This window comes from Mercurialis annua, linkage group LG7, assembly GCF_937616625.2.
Source record: "Mercurialis annua linkage group LG7, ddMerAnnu1.2, whole genome shotgun sequence".
Taxonomy (NCBI): Eukaryota; Viridiplantae; Streptophyta; class Magnoliopsida; order Malpighiales; family Euphorbiaceae; genus Mercurialis; species Mercurialis annua.
The window spans coordinates 49179275-49198451 of record NC_065576.1 but is presented as its reverse complement, the minus strand read 5'-3'; the positions used below and the strand labels follow the sequence as shown (position 1 = coordinate 49198451).

General features: G+C 33.1%; 3 protein-coding genes across 3 annotated transcripts; 1 reads left to right on the top strand and 2 right to left on the bottom strand.

The window, feature by feature from the left end:
* The first annotated feature begins 1007 nt into the window (after nt 1-1007).
* Nucleotides 1008-5658, top strand: LOC126656358 (uncharacterized). Its single transcript, XM_050350903.2, has 10 exons — nt 1008-1442; nt 1524-2000; nt 2091-2248; nt 2893-2976; nt 3064-3116; nt 3391-3472; nt 3777-3884; nt 4196-4319; nt 4432-4517; nt 5183-5658. Exons 1-10 carry the CDS (start codon nt 1079-1081, stop codon nt 5402-5404), a joined length of 1758 nt encoding a protein of 585 aa, XP_050206860.1. The 5' UTR covers nt 1008-1078; the 3' UTR covers nt 5405-5658.
* Nucleotides 5659-6397: 739 nt separating this feature from the next.
* LOC126657650 (ribose-phosphate pyrophosphokinase 4) lies at nt 6398-10171 on the bottom strand. Its single transcript, XM_050352363.2, has 7 exons — nt 9698-10171; nt 8665-8980; nt 8471-8566; nt 8221-8289; nt 7524-7652; nt 7165-7264; nt 6398-6804 (listed from the first exon to the last, which is right to left on the bottom strand). Exons 1-7 carry the CDS (start codon nt 10081-10083, stop codon nt 6671-6673), a joined length of 1230 nt encoding a protein of 409 aa, XP_050208320.1. The 5' UTR covers nt 10084-10171; the 3' UTR covers nt 6398-6670.
* A 6932-nt stretch (nt 10172-17103) lies between these two features.
* LOC126657303 (uncharacterized) lies at nt 17104-18302 on the bottom strand. Its single transcript, XM_050351971.2, has one exon. It carries the CDS (start codon nt 18133-18135, stop codon nt 17104-17106), a length of 1032 nt encoding a protein of 343 aa, XP_050207928.1. The 5' UTR covers nt 18136-18302.
* Between the last annotated feature and the right edge of the window lie 875 nt (nt 18303-19177).

Below are 19177 nucleotides of genomic sequence, written 5' to 3'. Positions count from 1 at the left end.
TGAAACTGTTTGAAACTGTTATTTTTAGACTGTTTAAAAGCGTTTTTTAGAAACTGTTATTTTTTATGTAAACGGTTTGAAACTGTTTGATACTATTTGAAACTGTTATTTTATAAACTATTGAAAAGTATTTTTTAGAATATGTTTTAGACAGTTTGAGACCTTTGTAAACGGTTTGAAACTGTTTTATACTGTTCGAAACTGTTTTTTGAAACTGTTTGAAACTGTTATTTTTTAGACTGTTTAAAAGCGTTTTTTAGAAACTGTTTTAGACTGTTTGAAACCTTTGTAAACAGTTTGAAACCGTAATTGAAATTGTACTTGAAACCGTTTGAAACCGTTTTTAATAGATTTTTAATGAGAACAAATAAATTAATAATTTACAGTTTTCTTTGTTTTTGGAGAAAGTTATGATCGTTTGATTTGAATTTCCAGTGAAATTTGAAGTAATTTGATTACGAATTAAAAATTCGAGCGGATCGGAAGCTATATTTGAAATTAGCAATAAAATTGTAAGAAATAATAATAAAATTGTAGGATTTAATTTCTTGAAATGTTATAAGCTGAAGATTACAATTGATTTGTTGATTGTTTTTGAAAATAAATTGAAAAAGATAAAAAAAAAGATGAAGAAGATGAAGAAGAAGGAGAAGAAGCTGTGATGTAGAGTAAATATAGGGTATAAAAACAAAATAAAAGAGTAAAAAAATAAACATACAACACGCTGAGGTAGACAAATAAATATGAACAATTAATGTTAACAAATGTTAATATTTCTGTTTTTTATATATTTTGCTAATTCTCTCTTTTCTTTAAAACTGGATGATGTTGGAATTGATATTGAATTGAATTGAGGCTGATTCAACCGTTATTTTATTATTTTTGTCTATTTTTCAAATTTACATAAAAGTGATAATAATTTAAAAAAGAATTGCACCAGAAGAAAAATACAATGCAGTAAGCGTTGACAAAAATAACTACCTTTGCTTGGAAAAGTGAAAACATATACATATCCGCTCTTCTTATCAATTCCATTTCTCATTTCCCAAAGCAAAAACCAGAGACTCAAATTACCGCCATGAGAGCTCTTCTCAATCCACAACCTTCTTCAATCTCAATCCGACTCACCGATTCCAACACACTCGCCCACTCAAAACATCCTTCTTCTTTACGCTTCAATCAACGCCGATCGCTTGGCCGGAAAAATCTACGTTTATCTGTAAAATCTGCTACTCTGGACTCGGCAATACTCGATCAGCTAGGGATTTCAGAATCCGATATCAAGAACCCGGCAGTTTCGTCTTCTTATCGGAGCTCTGACTTACCCAAACCTAATCAAACTCTGTTAGATGCTCAAGCTAGGGTTTGCACCGGACCAACTCAAACCAGGCCTCTCAATGAAGAACAGGCCTTAAAAGTTCTTGATACAATTTTAAAATCAGGTGAGTTTTTATTTATTTATTGAGTAATTGTTTATGTATTAAATCATTTTGCAAAATTTGAGAAAATTGTGTTGTTTGTAGCTAGGGGAGAGCTTAAAGATGAAGAGGAAGTGTCCAAAGCGCAGCTCGGGGCGTTTTTCGCGGGGATGACGATACGTGCGAATGTGTTTCCGGAAGCAACTCAATGGAGTGAAGGGGAGAAGAGAGCGATGGGTAAGTTTTGGCCCTTACTTGTTCGTGTTTTACCGCCTGATGTGATCTTCATTGCGGATCCTGAAGGGTCGCTTATGGGATTTGGTAGCTCGATTGGGCCTCACTTTGTTGGGAACTCTACTTGTGAAATGAGATTGGTTGGTGCTCTTAGAGAGATTTTGGCTGGGGGTCATCTTGGTTATGAGGAGGTTCAAGGTGTTTTGAAGGAGGTTCTTCCTTTAAATAATGATAATTCCGGAGGAGTTAGTGAGTCTTTGCTTTCGGCTTTTTTAATTGGTCAACGTATGAACAGGGAAACTGATCGTGAATTGAAAGCTTATTGCCTTGCATTTGATGATGAGCTTGGTAGGTTTTCTATGTTATGTTGTGTGATTAGGTAATTCAAATTGGTGAATATTGTTTTCCTGTATGATTCAATTGTTAGTTGATAATTAGGTTCTGCTCCAATTGCTGATATTAGATCGTTGACTCATTATGGTGAACCTTATGATGGAAATACACGTTTCTTCAGAAGCACATTGTTTGTTGCTGCAGTTAGATCCTGTTATGGTGAATCATCATTGCTTCATGGTGTTGAATGGATGTCACCGAAGGTCAGCTCTATACATGTTCATGGTGCATGTTTGTTGTTTTATTTCTGTTTTCTACTAATGTAAGGATAATTGATCCTGAAGATCACTGAACTTTCGAATTTTTTCATTTCAGTCACTAAACTATTTTTTTTTTCATTTTGATCACTGAACTTTCATTTTTTTTCATTTTGGTATTTTCAGGCCAAAAATGCTTAGGTGGCAGCCGAAATTAATTTTTTTTAACCTGAAAACTTGCCATATATGCAATATTTGATCCAAAAAGTCATTTTCAAAGTGAAATAATGTATATGTGATAAATTTTCAAGGTAAAACTTGTAAAATTCTGTTGTCACATGTCAACTTCCGGCTGCCACCTAAGCATTTTTGGCCTGAAATACTAAAATGAAAAAAAATGAAAGTTCAGTGATCAAAATGAAAAAAAAAATAGTTTAATGACTGAAATGAAAAAAATCGAAAGTTCAGTGATCTTCAGGATTAATTACCCGTAAAACCCCATTTAACAAAGTTTATTAATCCGAATGATGGATTAAAGCCTCCAACTTAATTTTTTCCCTCTGAAATCTAGACAACGGCAGTTTGATCTAATTTCTATTCGTGGCCTGAAATGGAAATGACATTTTCTGACTGCTCTTGTGTTTAATTAGGGGGGCATAACTGAGGAACAGATGCTGAAGTTTATGGGAGCTAATACGAGTTTGACCCCTTTGCAAGCTAAAGGACTTCTTGAGGTATTTGTACATACTAAATTGTGTAGCCACTTTGTTCTCTAGTCTCTTGCTCCTATCTATTTTGAACTTTCTTGATTTTTATTTCAGGATGAGGAGGTTGGTTTTGCATACTTAAGTCTGCGAGAAGCCTGCCCATCTCTGTATGAAATCCAACCATGTATATCTATTTAATCCTTTCTCTCTGCTTCTTTTTTTCGCATGGAGATGTCTGCCTGTGCTTCTTTTTTCAGTTGGCAACTATTTTTTTTTTCATACTCGAAACTTGTGAACTTAATCAATCATCAATAGAATGTAATGTTAGTCGTTTGTCTTTTTTTTTTTTTAACGATGCTGGGTGCTGGATAATGAGGAACTCCATGAATTGACTCAAGGCACATGAAAGTTCTAATATCCTTTTTATTAATTTATTATCAGATATTCGTTAATTGGGTTGAGAGAGCACATAAAGAAACGTCCACCACTTGCAACAACTGAAAAGGTTCAGCAATATGTGAGGGTGAGCCGGACTTTCATTCTGCTACGCTTGTGTACATCTTGCTGGCCTTATTTCATTTCAAGAGTTCCCCGAAAAGATTAAAATTTGACTTGCCTATTTGAAGAAACTTCTTCCGCCTTCATTTAGGGGAAACATAGTTTTGTCTTCTGCTTAAGTTGGTAGATATTGTATTCTGCAATTAGTCAGTTATGCATGTGTTTACCTGCGGCCATTCTAGTCTAGATGAAGGCAATACTTATTGTAGTACTTGATAATTTTAAATATTATACCATCCAATGCGTTGAATGATTTGTTCTACCGACAGGCTCAGGGGAAGGAATCAATTGTTGCTGGCTTTTATCATGAAGGTTATGAGGAGCCTCTTCTAATGCTCATGAAAAGAAGAGGTGTTCATTCTGGTTTGGTGATCAAGGTAGGAACTTAACATTTTTAGATATCATTGAACTCGACAGTTCCCCAGATACTAATTTTGAAACACCCATGTTTTGTGTAGATATTTTAATTTTTGTTTCATTGTAAACTGTTAAGTGAAAAGGTATGTCAGAGGGTTAAATATTTCACCTTTTGTACAATTAGGCACAGATAATAATTTAATCTTAAAATACAAAAAATGTTAAAACACATTTCAGATTGTTTGTTTTCACATAGTAATATTACTTTTTTGTTTCAGCTTGGTGAAAAAAATGACCACTGATTCAGTATCTAACAATATTGTCAATTCAGGGTGAGGAAGGGGCCCTCTCAATGACGACAAGGTTGCGCTCTGCAAATGCATCAAAAGGGCTTCCAGTGAACTACTGTTCAGGGTTCCGTTCCTTGAGCATGGCATCTGCTTTTGAAGTTGATGGTTTGCAGGCTTAACCTACTTTGATTAAGTTTGGGTTTAACTAAGTTACCAATGGTTTAGTGCCTGAATTATATTTGATACTTACATATCAATCTACTTATTGGTGATTCAGGGGTGTCACGCGAGAGTTTCAGTATGGAGGTTAATGCAAAAGACTATGGTTTTGAACCTACCGATACACCAAGAACTGATAGATCCGTAAGTTCTCCAAGTTCTTATTGATTGTTGTCTTCTTTTTTCAGTTTTTCAACAGGCTCCAATTCTGATTTTGTACTTTATAAAGGTAGCATGGACCTACGTTTCCTATAGTGGTCAATTAGTGCTCCATCTTTTCTTCCCCCAAAGTTCTTAAGTAGACATTAAAGGGAGGCTGATTCACCTAATTTTTAGTCAAATAAAAAGGGAAAAATCCCTTCCTCCAAATTCTCTTATATATGGGAAGCTAAAATTTCTGTTAAGGACCATTTGAGAAAAAGGGGTTGTTAGTGTACAGCCTGAAAATACCTGAAACAAATGATAGAGAAGATATAATTAGTTCACTGACCTGTAAGAACTTCCATATCATATAAGTTTAAATATCATGTAGAAGAACTTGCTTGTCTTAATTTGCTTTCTAATAATATTGCATATCAGAGTCATTTTTGGTCCAGAACTTATTATCCTGTAACTGTGAGTTGGAATTTTCAGGCTGTTGTTATGAATTCTTATGTTTCCAGTCAATGGACAAAATATGTCGGTATATGTAGTTCCTGGTGTATTTGTTTCCTATATGTTCATCAGAATCATCACCCATCAATCAGTCGACGCCTTTTTATTTGTAGATCAATATTTATATCACCTAATGATAAGTTCTCTAATGTCAGATCTCCAAAAATATTGAGTTGGGTTTGGCAGCTCTTAATGGGCAAAGAGGTCCAGCATATGATCGAATTGTTTTAAATGCTGGAATGGTGGATCACTTGCTCGGTTCTGATGGTGCGGAAGATATCCCTACTGCTCTGGATAGAGCAAGAGAGGCTATTGACAGTGGCAAAGCTCTTAAGAAGTTGCTAAATTACATCAAAGTTTCTCACAAAGTAAAGTAAATGAAGCCGAACTGGTGCTTTCGCCCTTTTGTATCTGATTTTTGTGATGTGTAAAGTTTTTGTACTGAATCTACTGATCATAGATGGAGAAGGAATACGATTGCGTTGAGGATTATTCACACTTGAATTTTGTAAATTAGCGAATGTTAACCACATGATAAAGTTTCCATTACTTTTTAGTTTTTAGACTTTTTTGTCTCACATATTGTAAAATAATGTTTTTTGGGTGTAATTTGCATTAACCGTTTCAGGCGTCTCTTTCTTCAAATTGTTTCTACAATTTAATTTGTATCAACCTGTTACTGAACTTCTATTTGGTAGTTTGGTTGTTCATGTCGTTATTTCTGTCATTTATGTCAATTTTAATGATGTGGCGTGTCAACTAGAATCTTAAAATGGTTACATATAAGACTTCGGTCGACATGCCATGTCAAATTTAATGATGTAAAATAATGAGAGATAATCAATTTATTAAATACATATTTAACGACAATTGTAGTATAGATTAAAGTGTAGAGGTGATTAGGGGGAGAGATGATAGTACATGAACAATTATTTTTTATATTTGGTAGATACAGGAAAATTTGATTGCACTTGTTAACATTTGTTCTAACAAAGGAAATTCACTATTAGAGTTGTCCATCATAAGTGAATCATCTATGTGATCAGCCTACTTGCAGAATGATTTGCATAAGAGAAGTTACAGGCATTGTTATATGCTATCAGCAGCTGATTTACTAGTTCAGTTCGATCCGATTTAAATATTTTGAGTCATTTTGAATTCCGTTATATTTAATTTGAACTAAATGCATATACCCCTATCCTGTTCTAAACCCCTGACACCGGACCCAAACCTCTAGTACACTACTCAAACCATGAACGGTATTCCAAATCCGAGATTTCGGATCCAATCTTGAACATTAAAGTTTAAAATTATGATACAACATAATTTCAAAAAAAATTAATATCAAAATTGATACATATTCTTAGATATTTCACAAATCAGATTATAGAATATTTTATTTCATTATTTTTTGTTCTCTTCCATTAACCAAACGTAGCAGAGAAGTCGTTTAATTACATTAGAAAGATGCAGACCTTCAATTAATTGAAAACAAAATGAAAGAATTCTGATAGATTTACATTATGCAGCCATGAATCACGATACTGCAGTCACGCAGAAAAAAAAATTAAAGAAAGATTAAAAACACCTGGGTATCTCGACAATTTCCATCGCATGTCAACTACGCTAAAGACGATAAGATGTTAGATCTGGAGTGCAGTTGCTATGGAACTGGCAAGGCTAAGAACTTCAAATGGTGGTTTGTTCATCACCTCTCTCACTGTTGATGGACAAGAATCTGTGATCCAGAAGTAGGTCAGTCCATTCCCTGGATAGCCTGTATCACAAGCAACGACACACGAAGAAAAGAAGGAATCGGATTGTGAGAAAGAAATACTACAGAAGCAACAGAATTTGAAACAAATTGCCAAGGGCTCTTCGTTAGCCGATAATGTATTATGGATAAAAACAAATTTTCGTAACACTTCATCAGTAAGCTTAACAAGACTTTGCAGAAATTTCATACTTCGCTATTTGGTACGCTAAGGAGGGTGATACATTGTCGCAACGTAAATTTGTGAGGAGAAGGTGACGAATTAAGGAATTTCACTCTTCAATGTTTCTAAAAACGATAGTTAAATTTATGAGATCGGTTTAAGGATCAAATAAAGAATAACCAAATAGATGCATGTCATACCTCCATTATCAAATTCAAAGCGTTCCCATGACCTATTAGGAAAAATTCCATGAGTGACATAAGCACTTATTCTTGTTGCTCCATGATTAGCTAATACTTTCTACAAATTACGAGGAGAAATCCGGTAAGTCTTTCGATTTACAAAAGTTAAACAACAGAAAATGGTCAAGAACAAACAGTTGAGACTAGAAAGTTTAACCAGACCAAGCTTATCTAAATCTATTGATTTTCCATTTAAAATTGATTCTATAGTAGTTTAAGTTTTTGAAACACATGATTAGTTCGAATCGCAAGTAAAAAACCTATAAAACGTGTATCAGACAGAAGGAGAAAACACACCATGCATAAGCAGTCAGTACCTGGCATTCAATTAGTGTGCCGCCTGATTGAACTAAATCATCAACAATCACAACATGTTTTCCTCGAGGGTCCCCCTCCTTGATACGCACAATTCTTTGGTTACCTTCCCGAACTTTAGTGCATACAATCTGCATACCAACACATGCAAAATTACTTAGCAGAGTAGTCCACAATGAAGTCATTAGCATGCACAAAAATTGTTGTATGACTAAAACAAAAAGACCGTCAATACAGTGGAACAAAAGTATTTACAAGCACATGCGGAGTTAGTTTGACGTATGCAAACATAATGAGTCGTTCAAATCGGTAATCTTAAATATGTGGAAGAAGATTAAAACTTGTTTCATTTACTATCCAGCATAAGGATGGTTAGCCATTAAAGGACAGAACATGACTTCCTATACATCCACAGCTATGGATAACAAGCCAAGAGCCCCAATTTCGGGAACATGTCTAAGTAAAAATACCTTGCTGGCCAAAAAACTGGTTTAAATAGCAAATTTGTCCGTAAATATAAATTCCTTTGATGGTAGAAGTTCTGAATGAACTCGAGACACAAAAGACGAAGGCATTGAGAAGAATTAAGCATATTCTCATAAACCCATTCGAGCAGTCAGAAATGAAAATGGCTATAATGATTGCATTTATTAGCCAAGTAACGCCTATGTTGCAGAAATAATGTAAAAACGTAGATACCGTGGGAAAATGCTGCAGCTGGTTATGGAATCTTTTCCATGCACCATCATCAGGAAAAGCTATTGCTATCTGAAAATCGAAGGAGAAAAAACACATCTCTGAGCATAGATAGTAATAGCCAATCTCATCTACCCAAAAACAGGGTTCCAGATAAAATTTGCATGAAATGAATGTTATATTTATGTAGAATCATAGCGGATCACCTCAGAAACACGAAAAAAAATCGTAAACATACGAATCAAAGCCTTACATTATCAGAATCAGGAAGTTGCTGAAGCCGATTTAGAAGCAGAGGTATGCCACTCTCAAAGAAGGGCAATATATTATCACCAAAATAGAATCTTTCCTACAAAAATGCACAAAAACAAAGAAACATTACAAAATCGCCACAAGAAATGAACTTCAGAAATCACAAATCAAAACAAACAAACACAAGAGTATAACCTGCAAGGCATGAATATCAAAAATGACTAAACTGGTAGGTCCTCCTCTTGAAGTGGGTATGTTTGATAAAATCCTTGCAAGAGTAAAAGCAGTAGCAACATCTCCTTCGTCCTCCATACGCTCAGAAGTACCAGTAGGAAAAAAAGGAAGGACTAAAGTGAAAGAAGATATAAACAATTTGGGCAATGCATAAATTATTGAAAGTTGCTCAAATATCACTTTTGGTGAACTAAATGACGCCAGAAACGCTACATGTTGCCCTCGAATTGCTTGTGCATTTGGTATGAACAAATTAGGAAATCCATCTTCAAATTTCCTACAAAAATTCAATTAAATCACAACTTCAATAAGTAATTCACCAACCAACTATTCAAATGCCAATGAATGAGGGTTAGGCGTCTCCAAATGCATCATGAGTCCTGGGTTCAAATTCCGTTTGTAACTAACATCTATCAATGAGATTCTAGTAGTCGGAACACTATCTATATAAAACAAAAATCCAAGTATTCAAATTACAGAGGTCTAATAGTAAAATAAATTCAAAAGTTTACAGATTGTTGCAATTATCAAAAAAAATTAATTTATTAATAACAAAATAATTTCAACATTTCATTGCAATTTTAGCCAAATTTTTTTATTAATTTATTGTTTCAATATTCAGTTATAAATTAACTTAATTAGCAAAACTCATTTTTCAAAAATTTAAAATTTAGCTTCAAATTTTGGAAAAAATAAAAAAAATAACGTTAAAATCTAACTATAAATTCTCTAACTTTTTTGATAATTAAAATTAAAAAACAACAAATTTGAAGAAAAGAATTGAAAAAAAGAAGCCAAATAAAGCTAATCGCTATTGTATTGAAATGAAAAGTTGAGAAAATTAGATTAATTGAAAAAAAAGGTTAAAATTGCAATGAAATATTGAAATTAGGCTACCATTATAAAAATTAAAAATTTAGATAAAATTACAACATCCGAAAAAATGTGACTTAGACCAATTATAAAACAAAAGGTTGAAATAAATCCTTATCACCTCCATGTGATTGACCGGAGCTCAATTGCGTCGGATTCAGCAGCGACACGCTCTGCTAAGGGTTTAGTCTCGTCGCAGTAAAAAAGACAGACCCGTTTCATGGTTTTCAACGACGAATCCGATGCTGAAGCGGCCGCCATAGAAACCGACGACGGAAGTGAAAGAGACGAGCTTTGTAAAATGTGATCAGCTCCGCCTGATAAAAATGTGAATCCTAAATTCTGATTATTACTACTACTGTCGCAAGAAACTGTCAGAATTTTGGATTTTGATGGTGACGGGCTGTTGTTAATTGCCGGAAGAAAATATGAAAGTTTTGGAATTTTGGCGGCGGCGGCGGGTATGGTGGTGTTTAAAGGGGTTTTGAGCGGCGAATTGGCCGCCATTTTCGGCGGGATTTAGTGAGTTGGCAGGTGTATTGTGGAGAATCGGAAACGACAGTGATTTTGTGAATGATGAGACTTGAGAAAGGATTCGTTTGCTGCTGCTTTATAATAAACACGTTTTAAAGAGTTTTTTTTTTAAAAAGAAAACACATTTTTATTAGTATTTTTTTTCTTAATTTTTCTTTTCAATATGATTACTCAACCTTTGGATGGTTGATTCCAAATTGTTAATTACATTTTGATGTGTATCATTATTTAACTAGGCTAAAATATACATTACAAATATATATCAAATACTTCAAAAATACTCGATATCACACCAGTGATACATATTTTATAATCTATACATCTAGGGGTGTGCAAAAACCGAATTGAACCGAAAAATCGAACTGAACCGAACCGAAGTTTCAAGATTGGTTCGGTTTTTTAGTTAAAACGGTTTAGTTTGGTTTTTGTCAATCTAAAAATTTAATATTCGGTTTTCAATTTGGTTTTAGGTTTTTACAAACCGAACCGACCGAAAAACCGAATAACAAATTATTTTTATTTTTTTTTTGAAAATTTTAAAATTTATATGTTTATTTATACTTTTTTAGTATTTATTCTTTAATAATATGTAATATATAAGTTAATAAATTTATTATAATAGATAAAATATACAAACAACATATATAAAATTATTATTAATCAATGTTTTTTTAATTTTTTATATTAAAAAACTGGAAAAAAAAATTAAAAAAATCGGTTTTTAACCGAACCGAATCGAATTTTCGGTTCGGTTCAATTTCGGTTTTTGGTCTATTTCGGAACCGATTCGGTTTTGAATTTTGGCCTATTTTCAGTTTTGGTTTTTTCGGTTCGGTTCACCGAACCAACCGAAACCGACCGATGCATAGGCCTATAATACATCTACAATGCATCTATGTAAGGACGGAATTACATAGAACTTGGGGTACGCTCTAGCCTAGGATGCTGTCAGAAGTTTTTTTAAAGAAAAGTAAGAGAAAAGAATAATGTAATAAAATTATGACTAGAAAATAATTAAACCAGTGTTGTCGGAAATTAAGAAAAGAACTAAATGATTCCACGCTACAAGTTTAGATACAAATTAAGAAAAAAAATTAGATACAAAATGATTTAGAAAATAAATATAATTGAAAAATTAACCAATTTTTTTTTTAATTTTTTCGATATGATAATCTTATCATTCTATTTTTTATATATATATGGAAATTTAATAAACACTTTTTACATACATATATTATTATCTCCTGTCGATTGTGGGTTAGCATAAATATTTAATGTATTAAAGTAAATTAAATTTTATTTTATTTTATAAAGAAAAAAAAGAGAAAAAAATTGTATTCTTAATGTTAATACTTAATAGCAGTTAAGGATTAGGTAGATGATAAAGTTGGTTTTACCAAAAATATGAGTAAGCATTTAGAAATTAGAATCTGAGTGAGTATAATTAGATATTTTAATTTGGAATTAAAAACCTAACCTATACGCATCATTAATCTTGAGAGAACATCAATTTGAAAATTTGTTAGGCAGCTGCTGCAATCTTTGAGCAGAATTCTGTTTTAATAATAATATCATCAGCTCATCAATACTGAACATGCCTAATAAATCAGATAGAATTTTGTTTTTCTATATATTTCATTAATTAATTATATTTTAAATATTACGCATTTTAATATTTAATTTAAGTATTTTACTTTATTTGTAGTCTATTTTTTTCTTTAATTGTTTATTAAAGTAAATTTTGTTTATCTCCTTATAAAGTTTGTAATCATAATACAATTATTAAATTGTTTATCTATTCATAATAGCTTTAGTATTGTTATAATTATACTAAGAAAATATTTATTTATAATTGATTTAGTATTGTTATAATTATATTTAAAAAAATTATTTAAATCTATCAAATTAATTAATGCGAAACTTGTATCTGCCGTTTTAACGACCAACTCTCAAATGATCAAATCTACAGAGTCTGCTTAATAGTCCACTCCAAGCCACTAGTAAACCGGTTTACATACATTGAGTAAACAACATTTATGTAATAAACATATTTTATGTATTGTTTAGTTTAATTTTAGAGTGGAATTCATTTTATTTATAAATAAATTCAATTTGAAATTCATGTTCAAATAAATTTTTATATTTGGTGCCAATTCATTTTCAGTTAAATTTCTGTTTAATTAAAATTTTATTATTTTAAATAAATTTTCATATATATTTTTACAGAAATATTTTCATTAAAAAAATTTCTCACTAAATATGCGATTAGAATTATTTTGTTGTATATCAATCCAACTCCATTCTCTAAATTTTATAAATTTTCACCTTTCCAAATATTTTCACCTAAAATTTATAAACATTTTCTTTTAAAAAAATTATCTCTAAAAATTTGAATTATCTCTTTTTAAAATTTTCTCTCTCCATTATTTTTATAAAAAAAAGTTTCAAAAATTAAAGTTGGGGGAATCTAGCCTGAATCCATACAAAACCCAGCCCATAAACAGGTATATATCTGATAATATTCTATCAAACAGTGAAACTGACATGTGCTTGATCCATACGTGTTAGATTGGGCTTATTTGTAGACCATGGAGCTTGAGTTGAGACTCGACCCATTTGCCTAAGGGAAAATGTTCAATTTTGCCCGTAATATTTATATCAAAGTATGAATGACATAATAAGTGTCTGATAAATTTGTCTTATATTTCACAAGAAAGGCATAACTGAACCATTTACAAAACTCTAAGAGTATATTTAAGATAAATTTATCGAAATATTATTTTTTTGTATATATCGATAGAATAACCGATTACACCCGAATATTGAAGTAAATTGTAGATCAAAATTATAAGGGTGTTATAAACTTAACGATAATATAGATAATGCTTATAGACTAAACTAATTAATAATTAGTGATCACTCAATAATGCAACAAGAGAGCAAATATTTAGGAGGAATTTTATTTCTTTGATGAGTATTTTCAATTGTAAATTTTACATGGAATGGAACCTATTTATAGGCAATTTCACCCACCATGTAATTAATGCATTTACATGCATGTCAAATATGGAGGGTTGAAATATTTTCACCTAATTAGATAGGTAACTTTGAATTTGTCATCCATAATATTTCACACACTATTCATAACACTCCCCCTTGGATGACAAAAATGTTTATTCTAAATTACGCTATGTCGTACTGCCTCATTAAAAACCTCACTAAAGAAAAACCCAATGGGATAAAAACTTTAGTTAGGGAAAAAGAGTGCAGTGCGTAATTTCTCCCCCTCATTGCAACATAGATAATCCTTCATGTATTTCGCAGATGGCGCATTCCAATATTATGAACATGTTTTCTAAATATTGCTGTAGGAAGTGCCTTCGTGAAGAGATCAGATGAATTGTTATTTGATTGAACATACTGGATGTCAATTTCTTGATTCTTTATGAGTTCTTGAGTGTATGAAAAGAATCTTGGAGGTATATGTTTGGTTCTGTCACTCTTGACGTATCCTTCCTTGATTTGTGCTATACATGCAGCATTATCTTCATATAGAACAGTTGGACTCTTATGGACTGGAAGACCACAGGATTTTTGAATGTGTTGTGTTATTGATCTGAGCCACACACATTCCCTACTTGCTTCATGTAATGCAATAAGTTCAGCATGATTTGAGGAAGTGGCTACAATTGTTTGATTCTGTGACCGCCAAGAAATTGCAGTACCTCCACTTGTAAATACATATCCAGTTTGAGACTTAACCTTATGAGGATCAGACAAATAACCTGCATCTGCATAACCAATCAATTCTAGATTTGAATCGTTAGAATAAAATAAACCAAGATCAGTGCTTCCACGAAGATAACGTAATATATGTTTGATTCCATTCCAATGTCTCTTCGTGGGAGCTGAACTGAATCTTGCTAATAAATTGACAGAAAAGGATATGTCAGGACGAGTGCAATTAGCGAGATACATAAGTGCTCCGATTGCACTGAGATATGGTACTTCAGGACCAAGAATATCCTCATTTTCTCCACAAGGACGAAATGGATCAGTTTCAACATTCAGTGATCGATTAACCATAGGAGTACTTAAAGGATTTGCTTTATCCATACCAAAACGTTTTAAGATCTTTTCTATATAATTTGACTGATGCACTAATACGCCATTGTGCATATGTTTAATTTGTAAACCAAGACAATATTTGGTTTTTCCAAGATCTTTCATTTCAAATTCTTCCTTTAAGTACACACTTGCTTCATTGATCTCACTGTCTGTTCCAATAATATTTAAATCGTCAACATAGACAGCTATAATCACAAATCCGGATGTTGATTTCTTGATAAAAACGCATGGGCAAATAAGGTTATTCACATAGCCTTTATTTATCAAATAATCGCTTAAACGATTATACCACATGCGCCCTGATTGTTTTAACCCATACAAAGATCTTTGCAATTTGATTGAATACATTTTTTTGGGTTTTCTATTTAATGCTTCAGGCATTTTAAATCCTTCAGGGACCTTAATATAAATATCGCTATCTAGCGATCCATACAAGTATGCTGTTACAACATCCATGAGACGCATTTCTAATTTCTTAGAAACTGCAAGACTGATCAAATATCGAAATGTAATTGCATCCATGACAGGAGAATATGTTTCATCATAATCAATTCCAGGTCTTTGAGAAAAGCCTTGAGCAACAAGTCTAGCTTTATATCTTGTGATTTCATTTTTCTCATTTCGTTTTCGTACAAAGACCCATTTGTAACCTACCGGGTTCACATCTTTAGGTGTGAGGACAACAGGTCCAAACACACTTCTCTTGTTAAGAGAATCTAATTCAGCTTGCATAGCGTCTTTCCATTTATCCCAATCATGTCTATTTTGACATTCAATAACCGATCTCGGTTCGGGATCCTCATTTCCATTTATGATATCACATGCAACAGCATAAGAGAAAATTTCGTCAATATTTTCCATTGTGTCTCGATTCCACACAATCTTTGTATTATTGTAATTAATTGAGATTTCTTCGTTATTCTCATTTGTGTCCTCTTCTAGGGTACTGTCTTGATTAATTACATTCATATCCTCTTCTGGGGCATTGCCTTGGTTAACCTCATTTATTTCTTCTTCTGGAGTATTTTCTTTATCTTGTGTTTCTTCAGGAACACCTTTCTCTTTGCTAGCATGATCGAGATTTTCTGCTCCTTTTCTTTTCCTAGGATTTTTATTTCTTGAACCGATCGGTCTTCCACGCTTCTGGCGTGTCTTTGATTCATGAGCGACTTTATTTTCAGAATTCTCTTTTGGAATCTCAACTCTAGCAGGGGCATTAACTGCTGGTATATATGATTTAGTCACTCTTTTTGTATCTGTAAATGCGTCAGGTAATTGATTTGCAACAGCTTGCAAATGCACAATCTTTTGAACTTCTGTTTCACATTGTTTTGTGCAAGGATCAAGATGCAATAATGAAGGTTCACACCATGCAATATTTTTATCTGATTGTTTATTTTCTCCCCTAATGGTGGGAACTCTTCTTCATTAAAATGACAATCGGCGAAACGTGCTGTAAAAACATCACCTGTTAAAGGTTCAAGATACCTAATTATGGATGCAGACACATAACCAACGTATATTCCCAATCTTCTTTGAGGACCCATTTTTGTGCGTTGTGGTGGTGCAATTGGCACGTATACAGCACAACCAAAAACCCTAAGATGGGCAATATCTGGTTCTTGACCAAATGCTAATTGTAATGGGGAGTATTTATGATATGCACTAGGTCTAACACGAATTAATGATGCAGCATGTAATATAGCATGTCCCCATATAGAGATAGGTAGCTTAGTTCTCATCATTAATGGTCTAGCAATAAGCTGAAGGCGCTTAACTAGAGATTCAGCTAAACCATTTTGTGTATGTACGTGTGCAACAGGATGCTCAACTGTGATTCCAACAGACATGCAATAATCATTGAATGTTTGAGATGTGAATTCACCAGCATTATCAAGTCTTACCCTTTTAATTGTGTAATCAGGGAATTGAACACGCAATTTAATAATTTGAGCAAGAAATCTTGCAAATGCAACATTGCGAGTTGATAATAAACAAACATGTGACCATCTGCTGGATGCGTCAATCAATACCATAAAGTATCTGAATGGTCCACATGGTGGATGAATTGGCCCACATATATCACCTTGAATTCTTTCAAGAAATAAAGGTGATTCATTCTCAATTTTAGCCGGTGAAGGTCTCACAATTAATTTTCCAATAGAACAAGTTGTACATGACATATTACTTACTTGGGGAATTTTCTCACCTTTCAGTGGATGTCCTCGTGCACTTTCAATTATTCTCCGCATCATTATTGATCCTGGATGACCCAATCTTTCATGCCATAGTTTTAGTATTGAGGCATCACAATACTTTTTCTTTTCAGCTATATGTGATTCGACCACATTTATATATGTATAATATAAACCAGAAGAAAATGTGGGTAATTTTTCAATTACATGCTTCTTACCTGAAACATTTGTTGTAATATGAAGATATTCCATATTATCATCATTTTTTGTCTCAATATGGAATTTATTCAGACGAATATCTTTAAAATTCAACAAGTTTCTTTGAGACTTGGGGGAAAATAATGCTTCATTAATGGTAAGTACAGTTCCCCCTTGTAATAGAATAGTAGCTCTTCCGGAGCCTTCAATTAATTTTACCTTACCAGATATCGTACTGACATTTGTCTGACATCTTTTAAGATTTGAAAAATATTTTTGGTGTTTATGTATAGTGTGGGTTGTCGCACTATCCACAAGACATATGTCTTCATTACTGAACTTGGACGAAACAACATGCTGAGAATTATCCATATGCTTCTTAATTCAAACAAAGAAAAATTCATCATAAGAAATTATAGAATAACACAACAATACATAAGTAAATAATAAAAACATTACAATACATGCTGGATTAGTTTTCATTATTATTGTTCTCAAGAAAATCAGAAACATCTAAATGTGTCATGTCTATAGAGTCATTATGCATTAGACTGTGGTCAAAATCATCATCAGCAACAAAATTTGTTTCTATATTCTTTCCATTTTCCTTGAGGGAAGCTTGGTAAAGCTCAACAAGATGTTTGGGCGTACGACAGGTACGCGACCAATGCCCAGTCATGCCACATCGATAACATTTACTATCGACATTTTTCACTTGATGTTTGTATTGTCCACTGTTCCTGTTTTCTTGTTTCTCCTCCTTCTTATCCCACTTCTGGTGGTGATTCTTATGCTTAAAGGAGTTATTATAACCGACATGGTTGTAATTATTTCCACCTCGACCATAACCATGACCACGACCACGGCCACGACCACGACCACGAGGAGATCTATATGCGCTCGCATTTACTTCAGGAAATGGAGCAGAACCAGTGGGTCGTGCCGCATAATTTTTCATTAACAGCTCGTTATTTTGCTCAGCCACTAGAAGGCAAGAAATCAGCTCTGAATATTTCTTAAACCCTTTCTCACGATACTGCTGCTGGAGTACCACATTAGATGCATGAAAAGTGGAGAATGTTTTTTCTAATAAATCTTCATCAGTAATTGTTTCTCCACACAATTTTAGCTTTGAGCTAATTCGGAATATTGCAGAATTGTATTCACTAACACTTTTAAAATCCTGCAATCTTAAATGCATCCAGTCATAACGAGCTTTTGGAAGAATTACAGTCTTCTGATGGTCGAAGCGTTCTTTTAAACTATTCCAGAGAACAAGTGGATTATCTTCACTGAGATATTCTTTTTTTAATCCTTCATCAAGATGATGGCGAAGGAAGATCATTGCTTTTGCACGATCTTGAGTAGAGGCATTATTTCCCTCTTTAATAGTGTCCTCATGACCAGAGGCTTGCAGATGTATTTTTGCATCTAGTATCCATGACAGATAATTTTTTCCAGATACATCAAGTGCCGTAAATTCAAGCTTTGTAAGGTTTGACATGATTAAACTTTGGAATACTTTACCGAATTTTCTTGGATTAGAGAATCGTAAACTAATAGAACGATCGTGCTGATAACGTGTTATAAACTTAACGATAATATAGATAATGCTTATAGACTAAACTAATTAATAATTAGTGATCACTCAATAATGCAACAAGAGAGCAAATATTTAGGAGGAATTTTATTTCTTTGATGAGTATTTTCAATTGTAAATTTTACATGGAATGGAACCTATTTATAGGCAATTTCACCCACCATGTAATTAATGCATTTACATGCATGTCAAATATGGAGGGTTGAAATATTTTCACCTAATTAGATAGGTAACTTTGAATTTGTCATCCATAATATTTCACACACTATTCATAACACTCCCCCTTGGATGACAAAAATGTTTATTCTAAATTACGCTATGTCGTACTGCCTCATTAAAAACCTCACTAAAGAAAAACCCAATGGGATAAAAACTTTAGTTAGGGAAAAAGAGTGCAGTGCGTAATTTCTCCCCCTCATTGCAACATAGATAATCCTTCATGTATTTCGCAGATGGCGCATTCCAATATTATGAACATGTTTTCTAAATATTGCTGTAGGAAGTGCCTTCGTGAAGAGATCAGATGAATTGTTATTTGATTGAACATACTGGATGTCAATTTCTTGATTCTTTATGAGTTCTTGAGTGTATGAAAAGAATCTTGGAGGTATATGTTTGGTTCTGTCACTCTTGACGTATCCTTCCTTGATTTGTGCTATACATGCAGCATTATCTTCATATAGAACAGTTGGACTCTTATGGACTGGAAGACCACAGGATTTTTGAATGTGTTGTGTTATTGATCTGAGCCACACACATTCCCTACTTGCTTCATGTAATGCAATAAGTTCAGCATGATTTGAGGAAGTGGCTACAATTGTTTGATTCTGTGACCGCCAAGAAATTGCAGTACCTCCACTTGTAAATACATATCCAGTTTGAGACTTAACCTTATGAGGATCAGACAAATAACCTGCATCTGCATAACCAATCAATTCTAGATTTG